Raw genomic sequence first — 21,583 nt, 5'->3', positions numbered from 1 at the left:
TTCAGTTTAAGGAGCAAATAAATTACTCCTTTCCTAACACTCATAAAGTGTTGCTTAAGTTTAGTAGGTATAGAATCTTTTAGTTTTATTAAGTTGATAAATTATTTAGCCATAAAAGTGATTCCCGTAGTCAGATCTGGCTTCATATATAATGATGATTTATCAAATTGCTATGGGAAATTTGAGTAAAATCTGTACTTAAGATAATTTTATTTTGGATAGTTTTAATTCTTAAGTTTATAATCATTCATCAAGACTCCTGCATGGAAGTATTACAGATTTAAAATAAATAGAAACTACTGGAGAAAAAAGAACGAGAGACTTGTTTCTCAATACTAAGACCTTTTTTCATGGCTTGTTTTGTGTTTTTAAGTATGAGGATCTTTGTTCTATTCCTTATACCTAGGGAAAAATAGCATTTGATGTAAGATTATTATATCATTGTATTATATTTATACTTATCGAGACAACATAGAGAATACACCACAGGCCTGGGTTCATAAAGCCTGAGTGAAATTCCTGGCTTGAACCCTTCCTTGTCATCTATGAGATTGTAGATCATTAACTTCCAGAGCCACAGTTTCCATACCTGCAAGAATTAGAGCTTAAATATATTAAATGGCTAATTTGCCCTGCTCACTCGAAGTAATATTTTTTATTATTCACTTAGTGCATTTGGAAGCAGGTTATTATTAAATAAAATGTATATTGTACATATTTCCTTTCATACTTGAACTATGAAATATGTTAAAGTACATGACATGAATCTGACTGTCTGTGCTGGTTCCCACAGTACCTTCTTCCCAGTGTCACATCCCCCGCCATTTTAACACAGTGACTGACTAGTCATTTTAGGAGCATTATTAATGCTGAAAATTTTCTTTTAAAACATTAAATGGGGCAACAAATTTGGCCTCTCAGTTATCTAATTTATTTTTTTAATATAATGAGAATCCCCATTAAAGTTTAAAAAAATTATTAACTTTAATGCAAGTGTAGATTTTTTTTCATGCCTGTTTCAGCATAGATCTAACCAATAAAATATTAGTTGGATGTCTTGCTACAGATTTCCCTTTATGATTTATAGAGCTTGTGAATATGAATGAAAGCTTCTTCAGGACTAATATACTTGGAATTCTAGCTACACCTCTTTTTCATCTGGTTGTAAAAGTCCAACACATTTATTTTATATAGCATTTTCAGGAAAAAAAAATCAACTTTTAAAATAAATCAAAAAAATATGCATAAAGGGAATACATATATTTTTATATAGTTTATCTTTTTTATGGATGAATAGTAAGTTCATTAAGTGGATACTAAATATGAATGTACATCTTTGATTTTTCTTTATCCAATCTCATTTTCTCATGTATGATCACACATATATGTATTCTAATATGCACAGAATATTATCCAATTTTGCCTGAATTAATCAATGATTGCCATATTTTTCTAGTGTCTAATTGTCATTTTCTGATGGTTGGATAAAAACTTCAGTGGGCACAGCTTCAGAAGAGTGGATCCTGAAAGCATATATTTTGCATTATAATATGTTTGTAATATAAATATTATATATGTTGAGTGAATGAGTGAAAAAAGCACAGATAATACGCCTTCTATTTTTCTACATTTAGTTTTTTTGTTGTGTTTTATTTCAGCATGCTCTGGATTTTCTTTTTGTATTTCATTTTCTTCCATATTCCATTTTGCTTTATGAGATTACTAAAATAGGAATGTCTACTTTTGTATGAATACGCACTTTATGATTGCTTCACAGGATAACTTACAAACTTCAAATTAGAATAGTTAGATTTAGCAATGTAATTAGATAGAATTGAAATTATAGTGCTTTTAGGTATGCATTAATAAATCAAATGTTTATCTATAACTAATTTTTATTTTAAAATTTTCTAATTTTCTAGTGCTATAAGTGTCCTAGCACATGAAAAGAAGAAAAAAATCACTGTCTTCCTTGAACTTATTGTCCAGTGGAGACAAAAGACATTAATAAAAAATAACGCTGTACAGAAATAGAAGAAATGTAACAGAGTAAATTTGCCACTCTAATCCATGCAGAATGTATGGTACAGTAATCAGAACACAGAAGAATTTTTGAGGGAAAGATGTTTGAAATAGGAACAAGAGCAAATTAGTCAAACAGGTTGGAGAAGAGCATTTCAGACAAGGAGTTGAATTTGCAAAGTATTCTGGGGGGATTTTAATCCATCCTTGTGATTTCTATGAATAATTAAATATTATTTACAATAAGAATTATTTTTATAAACAGAAACACATGAGTGTATTGATTTCTAAAATGTATTACTTTTGTTCTATTGGTATTGATGTTACTGCCTTATTATTAATAATTGTGTTTTGTGTCTATTTGCATATTACTATAAATCAACAATTTCATTTCAGATTCTTGTTCTGGACTGAATGGGGACAGATGCCTTGCATTGGAAAGGCTCGCTTAGATGGTTCAGAGAAGGTTATCCTTGTAAGCATGGGAATAGCATGGCCAAATGGTATCTCCATTGACTATGAGGTGTGTTGGATTTCTTAAGTATTTAAAGCGCATTAACTACCAACTTGCATTAATCCATTCTTACTATTCCCTTGCTTTTTAATAAATCATTTAATCCCCAACTGCTTCTAATATTACTTTTCAATCGATCTTTAGGAAAACAAATTGTACTGGTGTGATGCTCGTACAGACAAAATAGAAAGAATCGACCTTGAGACTGGAGGGAATCGTGAGATGGTGCTGTCAGGGAGCAATGTGGATATGTTTTCAGTTGCAGTCTTTGGGGCTTACATCTACTGGTCTGACAGGTAATTTATTTTTTCATAAGTATTTGAGTCTCACAATGTTATTTCAGTGCCAGTTGCTTTACCCTTGTAGGATTAGCCATTCCTTAGCAAGGTCATAAAACGGATCTCACAAAGCCATGTTATTTCCACAGAAAGTCAGGCACTCTCGCTTTTCCTGGCTCAAGTATTTCAGTGTCACAGACTAAACTTGTTTTTTTCCCCCTTCTGCTTGGCCATCTGTTATCTTCAGTTTAAACAATTGACTTGATGTGAATTACTTAAAGATTGTTGATCATGTATGTTCAACTTCTTGTCAGAGCACATGCCAACGGGTCCATCAGAAGAGGCCACAAGAATGATGCCACAGAAACCATAACCATGAGAACAGGCCTTGGAGTCAACCTGAAGGAGGTTAAAATCTTTAATCGAGTAAGAGAGAAAGGTCAGCATTCTTATATAATAAATACATCTTATGTCATCCCTCTCCTATTTTTTCAACATTTATCAAACTTAAGTTAGGGATTCTTATCTGAATCAAAAACCTCAAAACTCTATTTTTTACATCTAATTTCCTACAAAAATCATACAGTACCCTAATGAGATGAATATATAATAGTTCATACATAGATATGTTTGCCTAGGGCAGTGTATGTGTATGGAAGTGTTATATACCTGGAATGTCTTCATTATAGGTTTGAGCTAAGTAATATAAAGTATCTATATCTATATCTATTTCTATATCTATCTACTGAACAAAAAATGCATTGCATAATTAGGATACTAGAGAATAAAAAGCAGACAAAAATGTGTGTTTGGGGTTATATTTTGATATATAAAGTTACTATAGCTTCAGAAGTTTACTGTTGGTGTGAAATATTTCTGAAGTCATCACTTCTTTAAAATGTGTATTTTGAAACTGTTATGATGATGGTTTGGATTTTTTAAAAATTTACCTCAGTCAAATTAAATGCCTATTTTATGCCATTAAATATCAATTTTAATGTCCATCGAAATAATTATAATTAATTTTCTTGACATCAAAGATAGGTGTGATAATTTTAGAGCTGATGATGGATTCATGGAGGAAAATTAGCCTGATGGAGAAATCTTAATCTTAATATATTACATCTTCCCTCCAAACTGAAGCAAAACCTTATGCTTACTATACTTAGAAGGTTAGGTGCATTGCAGTTGTAAATTTCTTTGATAGCTTTCGTATTTCAGAGGCAAGATTTTAAAGCAGTGCACACTTTGTTGGTGAATTCAGTTCATGTTTTGAAAGAATTGCTACTTGTGCTAAAGATTATAATACATAGAACCTATTGCAATTCAGCATCTAGTTTCAAAAAAGACTTATACGCTTAACTGGCTGATTGAGGGAAAATTTTAATGCTTTTATTTGGATGGTGTTTGGAGCAGAAGAATGTGATCTTTGAAATAAGAAATCCACGATTTTAAACTGGTATAAAAAAAATCAGTACTTTAGAGTACTTGATTTTTTTTCATTCACCAGTATTAAGAATAAAAAGACAGGGGCACCTGGGTGGCTCAGTGGATTAAGCCTCTGCCTTCAGCTCAGGTTATGATCTCAGGGTCCTGGGTCCAAACCCCACATCAGGCTCTCTGCTCAGCAGGGTGCCTGCTTCCACCCATCTCTCTGCCTACTTGTGATCTCCTCTCTCTGTCAAATAAATAAATAAAATCTTTAAAAAAAATAAAAAGACAGACCAACATTATTTTTTAAATATTTCTGTAAGAAAAAATAACTTGAAAAACAAAAGAAAAACACAAATATATGTTTGTGTACATATGTATATTTTTTTCCTCTTTAGGGACCAATATTTGTGCCAAAGACAATGGTGGATGTCAGCAACTCTGTCTTTATAGAGGAAATTCTCGGAGAACTTGCACTTGTGCCCATGGATATTTGGCAGAGGATGGAGTTACTTGCCTAAGGCATGAAGGCTATTTGCTGTATTCAGGGAGAACAATATTAAAAAGTATACATCTTTCTGATGAAACCAATTTAAATTCACCAATAAGGCCATATGAGAATCCACATTATTTCAAGAATGTCATAGCTTTGGCTTTTGACTACAATCAAAGAAGAAAAGGTACCAACCGAATCTTTTACAGTGATGCACACTTTGGAAATATACAGCTTATTAAAGATAACTGGGAAGACAGACAAGTAATCGTGGAAAGTAAGTACAATAATTTTTAAAAATAATTTGGTGAAATGAGTATCATTTGTATTAGCAGAGAAATTAGAGTGGTAATTGCATGTAGCAATTACATTTTTTTGAGTTTATGTTCAAGAATAATGCACCTATATTATCTGATTCACCAAAGTCAAAAAATCAATTTACTCTTAGCATGTCCTGTATGTATATTTTGATTATTAGTTTCTAATTTTGAACTTTCAATATATTCCTCAGACAACCTCTTTTCTTTCTATGTGATTTCCACATATCCCCCACATTTCCAATTTCACGATACTTGAGGTCAGTCCTTTTCATTACTTTTTAAATCGCAAATTAGTTTATTAAATTAATTGTAAAGTATTCAAGTAATATGGATTTAAAAATGAAATTTCTCACTCATCATTGCAATACCAATTCCATATACTCATCCACAGCTCATAGCTGTCATGCCTTCAGAATTTTTTTCATGTGTGTGTATGTAATTTGTAATTACAAAACTGAGTGATCCTATATGCATTATTCAGCTGTTTTTTTAAAACTATTAAATATCTTGAAAACCATTTTTTTCAGTATATAAAATTCTATCTCATTCTTTAGAAAGCCTATGCCTATTGTGTACTAAAGATAAACTATTTGATTATTTTCTTCTGATAAACATTTGTTTCTGGTATTTCATCATTACCTACAATGTCACAATGAACATTTGTGCATCTAGATATCTTTATTCATATTATGTGAGTATTTCTTTAGGACAGAATCCTAGAAATATAATAGCAAAGTCAGTTGGTGTTTATTTTATTTTTTATAGTTGCAAAAATTTCTGTCCAAAAAGATCATATCAGTTTATAGTTTATCAACTGTATGTAAAAGTTGTATTGTCCCATATTTTTTACAATAATAATTTCATTATTTTTCAGCTACGACTATCTAATTTATAGAAAATATCAACTTACATTAATATACCTGATAACCAGTACGTTCCAGCATCTAGTGTATGTTTCCTCATATAAATATACATATAAATATTTTCAAACTTTTTATTTCATATTGGCAATCCATGCTATGCCTGCCATTCTGCTAGGCCAGTATTTGCCTATTCAGATTTTCCAAATTAGTTCAATCATATACTTGTACAAATATACATTTTCATTTCTGTGTTCTCTAAGTAAAGTTACCATACTTATTGATATTTTTCATACCAATTTGTAAATTCCAGAACATGCCAACATGCCATTTTGGCTTGTGTGTGTGTCTGTGTGTGTGTGCATGTGCTTGTGTGTGTGTGTCTGTGTATGTGTGTGCATGTGCTTGTGTGTGTGTCTGTGTGTGTCTCTGTGTGTGCATGTGTTTGTGTGTGTATGTGTGTGTGTGTGTGTGTGTGCGAGAGACAGAGAGAAAAACAATGCAACTGTAACTGTACTGATCATAGACTTCAGATATATTTGACTTTTATTGATTCAGTTTAAATCTATGAAGTTTAGATTATAACACTGTGGTCCTCCAGTTTTTCTAGGCTGACACAATTTAGATTTGGAGGTGCTTACACTATACCCACAATATATTAATTTATTAATTAATTTTCTGTGCTCCAAATTTTTTTTTTTGTTGTTGGACTTTTTTTTTTTTTTTAATTTTTTATTTTTTACAAACATATTTTTATCCCCAGGGGTACAGGTCTGCGAATCACCAGGTTTACACACTTCACAGCACTCACCAAAGCACATACCCTCCCCAATGTCCATAACCCCACCCCCCTCTCCCAAACCCCCTCCACCCAGCAACCTTCAGTTTGTTCTGTGAGATTAAGAGTCACTTATGGTTGATAGAAAGTTGAATATGCGTCCATAGGCCTTTAGAAGCTATAGTTTCAGAAGCAACTACAAGTAAACAAACATTGAAAATCAGTAGAATCTACAAGATACTAGAGGACTAGAGAACAAAAATAATCTCTTTGGGGCAGGGTGCAAGATGCCACTGACCTGAGTTGAGGAAACGTAAAGCTCAATAGAAATCTACTAATTGATTGGGCTAAATAGGGGAGGAGAGGAGGAAGAAGGATAATTCTAGACCTGTGGTCTTCAACTTTGGTTTCCTGGAGTTCCCCGTTACGTGGTCACAGAGTCTAAGAGTTATTTTTATGATAATACTAGATAATTACCTTTTCCATGGTATTGACATTCTCATTAATGATGTAAAAGCAGAGGTGACTAAATTGCTGGCAACTGAGTAGTAATCAAGACAATGGCACCAGACCATCCTAGTAGTCACTGTATTTTTCACTGACGCTTAACAGCTGGGGAAAAAAATAAATAAATAAAAACAAAAACCAGTTTCACTTAAAGAACGTCCTTGAAGAGAGTAAAACATTTATATTTTATTGAATCTTGATCCTTCAGTACACATCTCTTTAATATTCCGTGTGATGAAATACACATAAGGCACTTTTGCTGCATTCTGAAGTGCAATGGTTGCCTGAAGGAAACCAAGTATTTGTGCTATTATTTGGGTTCATGCTTCTTTTATGGAACACCATGTTTTACCTGAAAGAATAAAGAACAGACTATGGTTATTCAGACCTAGGTATGAGGCAGACATTTTCTAAAGAATGAATACAATGAGTCTGTCACTACAAGGAAAATGACTTACAATATCTGCTGCAAATAATAGAAATCAAGCTTTCAAGTAAAAATTAGAATTCTGGAAGACTTGTATCAAGCACAGTAAGCTTGATAACTTCCCAATGCTTAAAGGCTTTTCTGATGAGATGGGTGGTGATATCACTTAAGTGATGGGGGGGGGCGCTATTGCTAAATGAAATGTGTCAACAGATATGCATAACTTAGGGAACCAATACTTTGCAAATGGCATGATAAAATCATGCGTGGGTAAATGATCCATTCAAAGTGTAGGATAGACCAATGAATTTTAATGTAATAGAGTATGAAAAGTTCACCATTGTGTTTCTGATTCTACACTGAAGCTAACCTTTAAGTAACTGCTGCTTCTTATGTGTTGGTATAGTGTGAAAGAATATTCAGAATTATCTGAAAAGTCTACTAAAACATTCCTCTTTCTTCCAACTTCATAGCTGTGTGAGGCTGGATTTTCTTCACATACTTCAATTAAAATATCATTATAGATAGGATGAAGAAGTAGATGTGTGAATCCTGCTGTCTCCTCTTTTCACTTAAAACAACACAGATAGGGGTTTCCCAGGTGGCTCAGTGGATTAAGCCTCTGCCTTCAGCTCAGGTCATGATCCCAGGGTCCAAAGATGGAGCCCTGCATCTCTGCTCAGCAGGGAGCCTGCTTCCCCACCCACCCACCGCCTGCCTCTCTACCTACTTGTGATCTCTCACTGTCAAATAAATAAGTGAAATATTAAAAAAAAAAAACAGATAATTTCTTAGAAGATACTGGTTATATTAATATGCAATCAATTCATTTTTATTTTAAGAGATTATTATATGGTTGGGGCGCCTGGGTGGCTCAGTGGTTTAAAGCCTCTGCCTTCGGGCGCCTGGGTGGCTCCGTGGGTTAAGCCGCTGCCTTCGGCTCAGGTCATGATCTCAGGGTCCTGGGATCGAGCCCTGCATCAGGCTCTCTGCTGAGCAGGGAGCCTGCTTCCTCCTCTCTCTCTCTGCCTGCTTCTCTGCCTCTTTGTGATCTCTGTCTGTCAAATAAATAAATAAAATCTTTAAAAAAAAAAAGAGAGAGAATATTATATGATTAAAACTACATTTTTAGTTTAAATTTCTAATATGGTAAATAGCTATAGGCACAACTCACACAAAATTTCTCTCAAGTCCTCAATAATTTTTAAGAGAGTAAAAGTTCTCAAATTAAAAATTTCCAAACTACTCTTCTAGACTAAAGACTCAGAAAAATTTTGTACAAAGACATGAAAAAACACAGGGTAGACAAAGAGTCATATATCATTTGATATGATTAGAATGCAGGTTGTGTGGCCTGAATCAGTGTGAGATGAAGCTGGAATTCTAGGAAGGGTTCCAATAATAAAGGATTTGATCTGCCAAGATAAAAAGTGTTTAAAAAAAAAAAAGTTTTATTGAGATGTAGTGGTTTTTGTTGTTGTTGTTTTTAAAGATTTTATTTTTTTATTTGACAGACAGAGATCACAAGTAGGCAGAGGGGCAGGCAGAGAGAGAGAGGAAGGGAAGCAGGCTCCCTGCTGATCAGAGAGCCCAATGCAGTGCTTGATGTGAGGCTCGATGCAGGGCTCGATCCAAGGACCCTGAGATCATGAACCTGAGCCGAAGGCAGAGGCTTTAACCCACTGAGCCACCCAGGCACCCCTGAGATGTAGTTTATATGCCATATAATTCACCCATTAAAAGTGTACATCTTAATAGTTTTTGGTATATTACATTATTAATTTTTTAAATCAGGAAATATATACAATGCATAAAATACAATACACATATAATAAATAAAATTAGCCATCTTAACATTTTAATTATACAACGCATTGACATTAATTATGTTCATGATATTATGCAACCATCACAACTACTTCAAAATATTTTTATCACTTCAAATGAAACTCTATTTAAGCAATTATTCTCCATCTACCCTCCCCACAACCCCTCATAACCTTTGATGTGCTTTCTTTTTCTATAAATTTGCCTATTTAAGATATTGCATGTTAGTGGAACCATGCAATATTTGACCTTTTGTGTGTGGCTTATTTCACTTAGCATAATATTTTCCAAAGTTCATGCATGCTGTAGCACATATCAGAATTCATTCCCTCCTCCCCCCGCTGCCAAAAGAAAGTTCATTCCCCCTTAGTAAGATTCTATTGTATGTGTATACCGCATTTTGTTTATCCATTCTTCTGTTTATGGACAATTGGTTTCTTTCTACTTTTTGATTATTGTGACTGTTGTAAAAGTGCTGCAATGAACATTGGTGTACTAATATCCAAGATAAGTAGTTTTGGTTGTATTTAATAGATAAAGGGAAATCACCACTGTTAAAAGATACACATACACTAGGCCTTTTGTTTTATAATGATCACTCTGCCTATGTTATGTTCAGTGAAGTTTAAAGGTCACGTCTGAAGGCAGAGGTGACTTAAGGGGTTGTTTCCTTATTACAGATCCTGTTTCCACAGTGATAAATTAAACTGAAAGCATATGAATTAAAGTATATATACAACCAAACCATTCTAATCCTCTCCACGAAAATCAAAGCAATTAAAATGAGTAACACTTCAGTGGGTGTATGTGTTAACTCACATGGAAGAAGTGACATATGATAGCTGGAGGTTGGGAATCAGTCAAGTTTGGACTGAAATCCCACTTTGCTATTTATTTCCTGTGTGATACTGTCAATTTCCTCACCTACAAAGTGAGAAACACACTCAATTTTTTTTTTGCCAAGATTTTATGAGAAAGAGTATGCAAAGAAGATAAAAACAAGCATAATTTTATTTAATTTAAAACTTTATATTACTGTATTTGTGACACATTTGTGGATTATTTAGGATAATTATCCCCTAAATTATTTTTAGAATATGTGTTAGAGTTGTTAAACAATCAGAAATAATTATAATAATTATAGATGTGGTAGTGTATTAAGGTCTGACTAGAATTTAAAAATTAATTAAGATTAGTTTACATTGATAATTTACATAAACTTTTCTAAATACTCTCCTTATGCCACCTTATCCCTCCAAGAAGTTGCTAATTTGTTTAACCACTGTAATCTTCTCTTGAAGTTTTGTGGGAGAATTTATAGTTTGATTTGCCAGACCAAAAAACAAAAACAAAAGAACAAAGTAAAGCAGTCCCCGCCCACCCCCAAAATGAGTTACTGGCATGCAAATAACTTCAATAAGACATAAAATTCATTTATGTCTTGGTATTCCATTTTAATAAATCTGGTATAATGCATTTCATCTCGTTACATATTTTACCACTTACAACCAAATTAATCCATGGAAATGTGATTAAGTCTTTAAAGATGCCAAGGAGATACCATAGAGCTACAGCTGCAGTATAAGAGGGGGTGAGGAGCCCAGGCTGAGGGTGCTAACCCTTCTCAGTTGCTGCTCTGTCTCTCTGTGGGGTGAGCGGGGCTCAGAACTCTGGCCCAGCCCTCTTGTGGGTAGTTACTACAAGGAGGGCAGGACCTGAGGCACTGCCTGGTCTGGTTACTGCTCAGTCTGTCTGCTGGTGGCCAGGGCTGAGGACACCTAAATGAGTCCATTACTGTTTTGAGTGCTGGGCAGAAAGGGCATGGCTGGGCCACGTGTCTGGTCCTGTTGTAACTTAGCTGCTGTGCAGGGAAGGCAGGGCTCAGGCTCTTCACCCTGTCCTTGCATCTTGTCTCCTTAGCTGTGGAAAGAGGGCAGAATTCAAGACTCTCATCCCTCCCAGTTGTGGCTTGGTGTCTGCATGGGTTTAATTGGTATGGGAGCTTGCCCAGGCTGGTTATACCATGAGGTGGGCAGAACATGCCCTATAGTACAAGCAGGCTAGAGGGAGAGCACCAGAAATGGTGCTTATTGGTTCTGTCGCCAGCAAATTAGGAGGAAATTTAAGAGTGGTATCTGTCAGGGCTTCTGTCCCTGGATAAAGACTTCAGGTTCCCGTCTTTCCAGCTGCTACTTTCAAAGTTGTAAGTGGATCTTTCTCACTTATGGGCTAGGAAATTTTCCGTCTGTTACTTTTGCCCAGGATCTTAGGGTGAGTAGGTTTTTTTGCAGCCACTTTAAGAATTGAATCTCCATTCCCTATAATTCTTTGATTCTCCTGATCTTAATCCCTATTGATTTTTAAAACCAGACATTTGGGGTGGGAAGCACCTTTCTGATGATAGTCCCCAGAGTCAGAGATCCTGATGAAGGACATAATTTCTTCATGCTTTGGGGGAGTGTTCTGTATTTTGGGAATCACCATTGTGATTGTGAGGTCACTACTGCTGCGTTAGGGTCCTAGGGAGGTGGTGTCTCTGCCTCTCTTACTCTTCTCAATGCATTTTGTGTGCGTGTGTGTGTGTGTGTGTGTGTGTGTGTGTGTGTGTGTAGGTGCTGTTCATCTAGTTCTCAGGTCCTATTCAGAGAAAAATGATTTCATATATAGTTGTGAATTTGTTGTGTTCCTGGGGGAAGTAAGTTCAGAGTTTTCTTATACTACCATCTTGAACCCTTTTCCTTCATAATGCTTTTACATTTTTTTTTCCCCAAGACTAGTGGTGGCAGTATGCCTTTTTTAAAAATGATATTGTACTGGAAATATCTTTTTCTTTTCCTTTACATGGGCTAGTTCCATATCCTTTTATGAGTGCCCTCAAATTCATTTGATTATGTTAATTTTTTCTGTGTGTAATTTTAAAGGTAAAAATGTCACCTTTAAAGTGTATTATTTTAATTTGCTTGGTACATGTCATAAAGACATTCTCAATATGTGAGAATCTTAGCTACTCATTTTTTTCAGATTTTATAAAATAAAGAAATACCTTCAGACATATTTCTTAGCTAACACAATTTTCAAATTACCTATTTAGATAATTGCAAATATTGGAAAGAGGAAAAGGAGCGTGCTTTATTATGCATTGAAATTACTAAGATTGAAAAAAAGGTAAGAATAAAAGATGAGCATTGTGCATAGGGAGTCAGCAAGTAGTAAGTCAAGGGATAATGTTTATACTGCAATGGAAGGCACAGGATAACATCATCATCAAATTACGGAAAGCAGAATCTGGAGTGAGAAATGATTAGTGCAGAGGGAAAGAGAACATGGGATTTCCTCCTCATTAAGTTGTAGTCTGTGTGTTCAGTATGTCTTCTATGAATTCATAGTTTCTTAAAATATTGGAGTCTTTCCAGGAAGATGGCCTGTGTCAAGTTGGAAAGGAAATAATTTTTCCTATAACCTTTTGGGTTTGGGTTAATGAAATATGAATTAAACTGATAGAAGAGCTAATCAGAAAAAGCTCACAAAAAGTTTAATATTAATTTTTTTCTGTATATGGAGGCCTTCATAGAAAAGAAGTGATAGACCATTTTAACAGAGGCTGATCAACTGCAGAGAACTAGCTAAACAAAAATAAAAAGAAACAAACAAACAAACAAACAAGAGTTTGGGTTTCTAGAGGAAGTAAATTGTGTGGAGAGAGGTACATGGGAAAACTAATGGAAGATAATCGTTGTTCAGTAAGATGTTGCTTATGTAGACACATTTTAGTGCTATCTCCAACTCCAGTGATAATGATTGCTCTTCTCTCCTGATCAGAGAGGGGACAACTTCACAAAGAAAATGTATGTCCTATTGTTAAGTAGATAGGGACTATCTCTACTAGTATCTATCTCTACTATCTCTACTAGTAGAGAGGATTTTCTGCATCTGCTATTACAGCTTACAATAATCCTTATGTCATAGTAGCTTATTTTCGGGTGGTATATTCTGATCCCCTTCATAGGCATGATTGTCTTAAAGTCTCTTAACCTATAATACCAATCAAGACCAGATCCCTCCAGGGTACTAACATACCTGAACAAGAGATATTGAAACCACAGGTAGAAGTCACTTAATATGAGGAGCAGAAAAATTCATGAGGAACAGTACCTTAGAGAAAGAAAATATAAAGAATTCTGAGTCATCTGTAGAACATTCTACTGAAGTTCTGTAGAGTCAATATGAGGTGTAATTCAGGTCTTGGAGGCAAAACTGAGATGGAGAACTCAGGAATGTTCAGTGATCAGTATTAGGATTACTCATAGATTCAGAGCTTCCCATTTCCTCATAGATTCAGAGCTTCGCATTTCCTCATGAATGTGTCAGAACAGCTGACAGTAATAGAGAGTAGAAGGCAATGTGGTCAAGTACTAACCATTTTATGTTGAGAATTAGTCTTAAGACAGGAGGCTGAAAAGTTTCCTGTGAAGGTACTCAGGCTCAGGGCACTGCCCTAGTAGATCACATTAGATGGTCTGACAAGGATTCTGTTTGCAGAATCAGAAACTGCTGGATCATGTCAATGTGGCAGAGAATTGGGGCCTTTGCTTATTATTAAACTTGAACTTTGAAACCTATGGTGGCCTCTAAAGTTGTTATAGTTTATGAGTCTGATTAGGAATGGAGGAAAGGAATGAGAAGACACTGTCAAGCTAATGCATCTACCATAGCATGGAGCACCCACAAAGATACTAGGTGGACTTCAGAAATGGATAGTCATTCACATATGAATCAACATCCCGGTATTGGATTACTACCAAGTTAAGTTTTAGCAGGTGTGTGAGGGTGGGAATAGAGAGATTATTAGATTATGATATAGGAGTAGATATAGATTATTAGTAGAGAGGCTAATAATCCCTGATCAGAATTATTTCTGTTTGATACATCAGTTTAAATGCAATTACATGTATTTCTTTTTTAACCCTTAGTCTAGGAGTTGAGAGATTGGTGCATATCAACTAGTTTTGATTGCATAACAAACTATCCCAGAATTCAGTGTCTTAAAACTATAACCGCTTATTTATCCCATTCTTCTATGGGTTAGCTGGTGGTTCTTCTGGTCCGTGTCAGTTCTTCAGATCTCTGGCCAGCTTCGGATCAGATGGCAGCTGGATGATCTAGGATGGCCTCCATCATGTATCTGGCAGTTGGTATGCTGTATTCTGGGTTACTGGACATGAGTCTTTCATTCAACAGACTAGTTTGGGATGGTCACATGGCTCTCAGAATTGAGAATAGGCAAACATTTTATAAGCCATATGTACTAATGTATTACTGGTTAAGGAAAATCACATGGCCAAATCCAGATTCAGGGAATGAAGGAATAGACTCCCACTGATGGGTTGAACTACTAAGGGGCTGCACACATAAACCAAGGGGAGAATTTGTGACTTCTATAATCAACACAGTATGTAAGCGATCATTAGCCTATCTCTAGAAACTCCTAATTGATACAGTGAAATTTGGCTTGGCTTTTTAAAACTCTTTTTTGTTTTATTTGTTACATAGCATTTCTGACAACCAATAATAGACTATGACAATAATATCTGGCTTTATACATGAACTAGAAATCAATCTGTCTTTGGTGGTAAAGAAATAAAATGAAACAGAGAAAGATTATCTAGTGGGGAAAAGATATAATAAAACTATGGGTTAGTAGATTTAATTGATTCTGTCAACTTCAAGAGTATAAAGTTTTTTAGATTTAGCTCAAATAATGCTGAATTTTTCTTACAAGTCCCTTGTGACTAGTTGCTATTAAGCCGCTTTAATTGTCCCACATCTCTGTGTAAGCAATGTGACTGAAAACTTTATTTTTTTTTTGTACTTCTAACTTGAATGAGAAAGTTGTAAATGGTAACTAAGGGGAAAAAAATCTGTGACATAGTGTTAGAAGAGACTTTTTTATAGGAATCAATAAAAGAAAGTATACATATTAAAACTTTTTTTTTCCTTTTGAGAGATTTATGGCATGAATTCAGCAAATGAAATCAATGTACTGTGATTTATGAATAAGTCTTTGAGGGGGTGATGATGAATTCAAAATTCCTAGGAAAGCAGTAGAGTACCTGCAGAAATAGGCAAGGGGACAAGTGAATCCAGGGTTCCTCTTCGAAGATGGTTATAACTTGTAGGAGTGAAGTAATTGTTTGAAAGGGAAGACATTTCTATTCCATGTACCCATTAAAATGTACTCTGTTTTTGTGGGTTGTTTTTTTTTTGTTTGTTTGTTTTGTTTTTGTTTTTTTTTTTTGGCTTGTAATACAAAAATAAGCAAAGTTTGCCAGAAATCAACTATTAGGTGCATATTCAACTTGCTATTCTCAGCTTTTTAGTATAGCATATCTGGTTAAAAATGTTTCGAGAGAGAATGTTATAAGAAGTTATGCTAAAACAAACCATTACGTGAATCTGTTTCTTAGAGAAGAAATTCATGAACAGATTTTTTTCTTAATTGAATTTTAATTATGTAACTTTAAAAATGACATAAGTAAAATACATAAATAGCACAATTTTTTGTACTTAGCCTTATTTGCAACACCTCCAACAACATAGTGTATGGCTTAGATTATCACTCTTGCAGAATAGCAGACTCAATCAAACATCATGTCATATTCAAATGAATGTTGCTGTTGCAAACCTCATTAACTTTTTAGGATTTCTACCAAGTAGAATTTTCAATGTGTAGTTCTATGTTTTACTGACACGTTGATAAAGCTAAGTGTTAACCAATACTCTCCTCCAACCACATACCACGGTTCCTTTCCATTTCCATAAGTAATTTACACCCAATTGTCTTTCTTCCTTTGCTTTCCACTTAGACAGTGTTTCTTGACAACCACAGCATTTTTACTTATGCCTTAGCACACTTAACAATCTTCCCATAATTTTTGATAACATTCTTGACTCTTGTTCTCTGTTTTCACTTTCTGTTGTAGCTTGACGATAGCCTGGGTCTGATGGCTTCTGGGATTTAGTGTTTCTTCTCTCTCAGCACAATCTGATTACACTGCATCTGGCCTATTCTAACATATCTGTGAGCCTGCTCTTCTGTCTTTACCTGCATTATAATTATTGTACACCTTCCATTTCACTCTTTTATTAGTTCTCTAACTACTAACCACACTCATTTTCTTTTTTCCCCAAATCTGGACCAAGAGATAAGCCATGTAATGGTGTCCCTATCACTTTCTTCAACGATCAAATGCTGTTCCCTATGTTTTCTGTTTCTGACTGTAGAAGAGCAACTCCTGAAAAAACTTTCTCCCCACTGATGGGCATATTTTCCCTTTTAGGGAGTTCAATGATTGTGATGGTTGTGATGATTCATTCATCATTCATTCATTGAGACATTCATTATTTAGTATTACCCTAAGTCCAGATTTCCTGATTTATCTCCTCACTAGCGGAAAGCGTGAAATCCCTAGACATTTACTGAAAATTCCCTTTAATATTCTTGATGTCAACTCATAATTTAACATGCCAACGCCATTTTCCTACCTAAAAATCAGAACCTCTCCTATTTCTCTTGTTAGTAAAATTATTACCTTTTTTATAACCAATTAGAATCAAACCTCACAATTATTAACTCCCTCTATTCCTGTACCTCTGAGCTATTTATTCACCAAATATTTTTTCTTATCCACTGTCACTATTATGGACATCTTTTTGTTCTTTCATTACTGAATATTGATGGTCTTCTACTTGCTTTCTCTTTTTCTGTCTTGATTTTCTAGGAATTTCTGCATATCATAGACAACAGTGCTTTCATTGTGGTCCTCCTTAAAATATTAACTCCCTGTTTTCTGCATCACAAAGTGTAATCCATTACCTCCCCTCCAGGTATCTTTTTTTTTTTTTAATATTTTATTTATTTGACAGACAGAGATCACAAGTAGGCAGAGAGGCAGGCAGAGAGAGAGGAGGAAGCAGGCTCCCTGCTGAGCAGAGAGCCAGATGCTGGATCCCAGGACCCTGAGACCATGACCTGAGCTGAAGACAAAGCCTTTAACCCACTGAGTCACCCAGGTGCCCCTCCAGGTATCATCTTAACCTACATGATCCATCTCATGGATATAGAGATATAGATATAGAAATTTCTCTTCTATATCAAATTTGCCCTTTGTTCCTTCTTTGCTCATACCATTTTTGTCTCATGAACATATCATATTCTTTTTAAAAAAATTTTTGGTGATATACTGGTTTTTATTATGGCAGAATTCACATAACATGCAATTGATCACTTCAACTATTTTCTTTATTAACATATAATGTGTTATTGGTTTCAGAGGTAGAGGTCAGTGATTCATCAGTCTTACATAATACCCAGTGCTCATTACATCACATCCCTTAATGCCCTTCACCCAGTTGCCCCATCCCACTACTCACTCCCCTCCGGCAATCTTCAGTTTTTTTCCCTATGATTAAAAATCTCCTGTGGTTTCTCTCCCTCTCTGGTTTCATCTGGTTATATTTCCTTATTCTTTCTTCAAACCCTGCATCTTTACTCATGTTGTTAAATTAGAATGGGAGAGATTTTATAGACTTTCAAATGGTCTCTATTTTAGGAGATCTTTATAATTCAACTCAAATCCCTCCATGCAATTAAGGAATTTGGATTTTTTTCCCCCCTAGAACTGCAGCCCATAGTGGTCTCCTTCCTTTGAAAAACATTTAGGACTTGTCATGTGTCCTTCATATCCTTATCACCTACTTAGTTTTTACCCTATGCCTTTCCTTTGTTTCATTTTTGTCTATAGGATTCACCTCCCCCTCAAAATTTCAAGTTCCCCTAGGAAGGGTCTATTGCATATAATCTCTATATCCCTTATAATCTATAATTGCTTGGTAGATAATAAAAATAACTAGACTGGAGACTGCAGTTTTGATGAGAAAGTAAGAGGCTGCGTGGAATACTGGTTAAAAGCAGAGGTTCTAGAGCCAGAACATCTAGCTGGATCCAGCCTAGCCCCTTCCTTGCTTTTTACCACTTACAAGTTGTGTCTTTGTATAATTATTTGTCTCTTCATGCCTCAGTTTTCTCTTTTAGAAATAAGGATAATGTTAGTATCGGTCTCAGAGGGTTAATGAAATTCAGTGAGTTAATACATGTTGGTTAGAACAGCACCTAGTATTTAGTCAGCACTCAATTAGCATAAACCATTATGAGTGTTTGCCTTCATTCTCCTTAACTGATTCATTTTTTTTTAAAGCTTCATTCTATAATAAATTAGTGGAATCTAGCCAGCATGCAAAATGGCCATGATAGTATACAAAGATTTCAAAGAACAGAAATTTCTCCCTTCAAAGTCTCAAATACTATGAATGAAGAAAGTAGAAGGTCCCTGAGGAGAAGGACCTCCATGGGTGAAAAGAATGTCGGGCTCCATAGTTCTTCCAATACCTTGTGTCGTTTATTGGGCTTTATACACTTGACTGTTATATGTTCTCGACCTCGTCAGAATTCTTAGAATTATGTGACAGAAGGTACTTGTGCTATAGAGTATACTTATGTGAGTAGCCAAAGTATTACTTTTGGGGGTGGAGATGAAAAAAACCAAAACCAATAGGAAGTGATATATTCAAGATGACAGAATGAATTTCTATTGTTAGAGGCATTTGATTTTCCAAAGATTCAAATACTTTTCTGTCTTCCACCCTTTGCAACTTGAGGCTGCTGGTAACTTCTGTTTGGTGGAGTGCCAAGACTAATCAAACCTGAAAAAAAAAAAAGAAATAAACAAGAATGTTGGTAAATATAAATATGCATCAGATATACAAGAATGCCTATATTGTATAGTAAAGCATATTTTTGTAAGTTCCTTTTGTCTTTTCCATTTTGAACCTGCAGGATAATGTTGCTTAGAAACCTATATGTGTAAAGTGACTGCTGAGAACAGAATCTATAATTAATCCATGAAAGTCTGCAATGGCAAAACCTTTGTGGAGTGTAAAGTTCTATGTTTTTGCTATATTCACAAAACCCTGGGATTTGAATGGATTAGGCGTGGGGTCAGAATTGACAAGGCAGGTCATCTGATAGTAACCTGCATGCTTGGGAGGACAGGGGTACTTAAGTCTGGAACAGCTGGATCTGTAAAAGTGCCTGTTGTACCTATTAGTTTTATGGATAATAAGGAAAAATGAGATTAATTTAGTCCACATTTGAAAGACATCTACAATAACCTTCCTACTCTGCCAGTGTTAAGTAGAAAACAGAGTTCAGTGAGAAAATGAACATTTGTTTCAGAATTAATAAAAAAAAAAAGAAGCACAATTTCTCAAGTAATTTTTCACCAGGATGGCAGGAACCATGTATTTTTACAAAGAAGTTGAATTTGATAATTTATTAAATACCTCTCACATAACATTAGACACCTATTTAAAACTTATTTTGTTAATTCTATAACATTTTCCTCACCCTGTGATTTACCTGCACTGCCATTTTTAAATTTACTCACAGTGCAAGGGAGCAAATTGGAAAGTAACAAAATTTCAGATTGATATCTATATTAGCACATTATATAGCACAGTCTGTTATTCTGAAGAGGTATTAATGCCAAATGGGTTATTTAAGCTATGGGAAGTATGAAGCAATGCATACTATTAGGTTTTCTACATACTATTAGGCAGGGCTTTCTTTCCATATAATTTCATATTATATAATTTCATATGAACTACACAGACTCAGAGATAAGGGAGGATAAATCTTTATTTTCTGAAATGTATATCCAAATTAAACCATTCTATTCAATTTGCTAATTGTCAACTCTGCTAGATACATTTGAATGTTCTGTTTCCTTACCTGTTTTTCATGTGGTTAACTTGTATTCACATTTATTTTTCAGTTTAACTTTTCCTCAATACCCACATGATACACCCCCCCCCCGCACACACACACACAGTCATCTCAGTCTAGATATAAGCATGTCTTTCACAGTTTCCAAAATATGCAATGACCTCATTATAATACTATTATTTTCTTTTTATTAAAATAGCTCCTCTGTTGTATTAGAGCAAACACTGTACCTTGCACGGGAGTATATCTCTACTCCAGACTCCTGTAGGCCCTCAGGACACTGTGTTGACTATTACCGCAAATGCCTTTTGGGGCATGCTGACACTGGCTATATATAGAGTGCTAGGACTTAGTAAGCAATCAGTGAATATTTACCGAAGAAAGGAGTCATGCTCTCTGAAAATCAAGATTCTTACTCTCATAGAATTAACAAGGTAGGGTAAATTTTATCAGTAGAAATAACAAGTTAATATGAAACAAAGTGGTACAAGTCTAAACAGAATGTTTATGGGCACTCAGAGTAAAATGAAATATCCGCCAGTTAGAATGATAAAAGGGACTTTGTGGAGTAGATGGTCTATATTGACAGTTTTGTTGCATTATAACTCTGACCAGTAACCAAAGGGTAAATCAATGACTTTTGCTTATGCATAAGGTTATTAATATTTTATGAGAATAATATTAAGACAACAAACATTTATCTTACTTTAAAATCATCCAGTGACAGATGGTTTCTTTCTTTTTTTTTTTTTTTAAAGATTTTATTTATTTATTTGACAGACAGAGATCACAAGTAGGCAGAGAGAGAGGGGGAAGCAGGCTCCCTGCTGAGCAGGGAGCCCCATGCGGGACTCGATCCCAGGACCCCGAGATCATTACCTGAGCCAAAGGCAGAGGCTTAACCACTGAGCCACCCAGGTGCCCCGACAGATGGTTTCTTAAAGTAAAAGTAGCTTAATATGGCTTACAGTTATGTCCACCTGTGCCATTCTTATTTTCCTTTTGTAAAACATTTCTCAGACATAGTGCATGAATTGAATCTATACAACTGTTTACCTTACTTGGTGAGTACACAGTAAGTTCTCCTTTTTTCTTCATTATTGAGGTCCCTGCAAAAGTGGTTAGTTTGGTAGTAAACCTGGAAATGAATTTAGTGTCCGGATTTGAACCATCCTAACAAAAGATGAGCTTTGCCTAAACTTAATATTTTCTTATCTTCAACTGAGACTGAATCACAGTCAGTTATCAAGTAGTATAATACTTTTGCACAAGACAATATTGCAATC

General features: G+C 35.0%; 1 protein-coding gene across 1 annotated transcript in view; it reads left to right on the top strand.

Annotated features, from left to right (window-relative positions):
* Window positions 1–21,583, top strand: part of LRP1B (LDL receptor related protein 1B) — a 1,916,825-nt gene that overhangs the window by 1,441,749 nt on the left and 453,493 nt on the right. The window contains exons 38-41 of the mRNA XM_082690181.1: window positions 2,419–2,545; window positions 2,681–2,832; window positions 3,129–3,253; window positions 4,644–5,015. Of these exons, the coding sequence (XP_082546307.1) occupies window positions 2,419–2,545; window positions 2,681–2,832; window positions 3,129–3,253; window positions 4,644–5,015 (776 nt within the window). The remainder of the gene's footprint in view (window positions 1–2,418; window positions 2,546–2,680; window positions 2,833–3,128; window positions 3,254–4,643; window positions 5,016–21,583) is intronic.

Source organism: Mustela nivalis, assembly GCF_964662115.1.
Source record: "Mustela nivalis genome assembly, chromosome: 11".
NCBI lineage: Eukaryota > Metazoa > Chordata > Mammalia > Carnivora > Mustelidae > Mustela > Mustela nivalis.
Note: the sequence above shows the minus strand (reverse complement) of the source record. Positions and strands in the feature narration are given on the sequence as shown.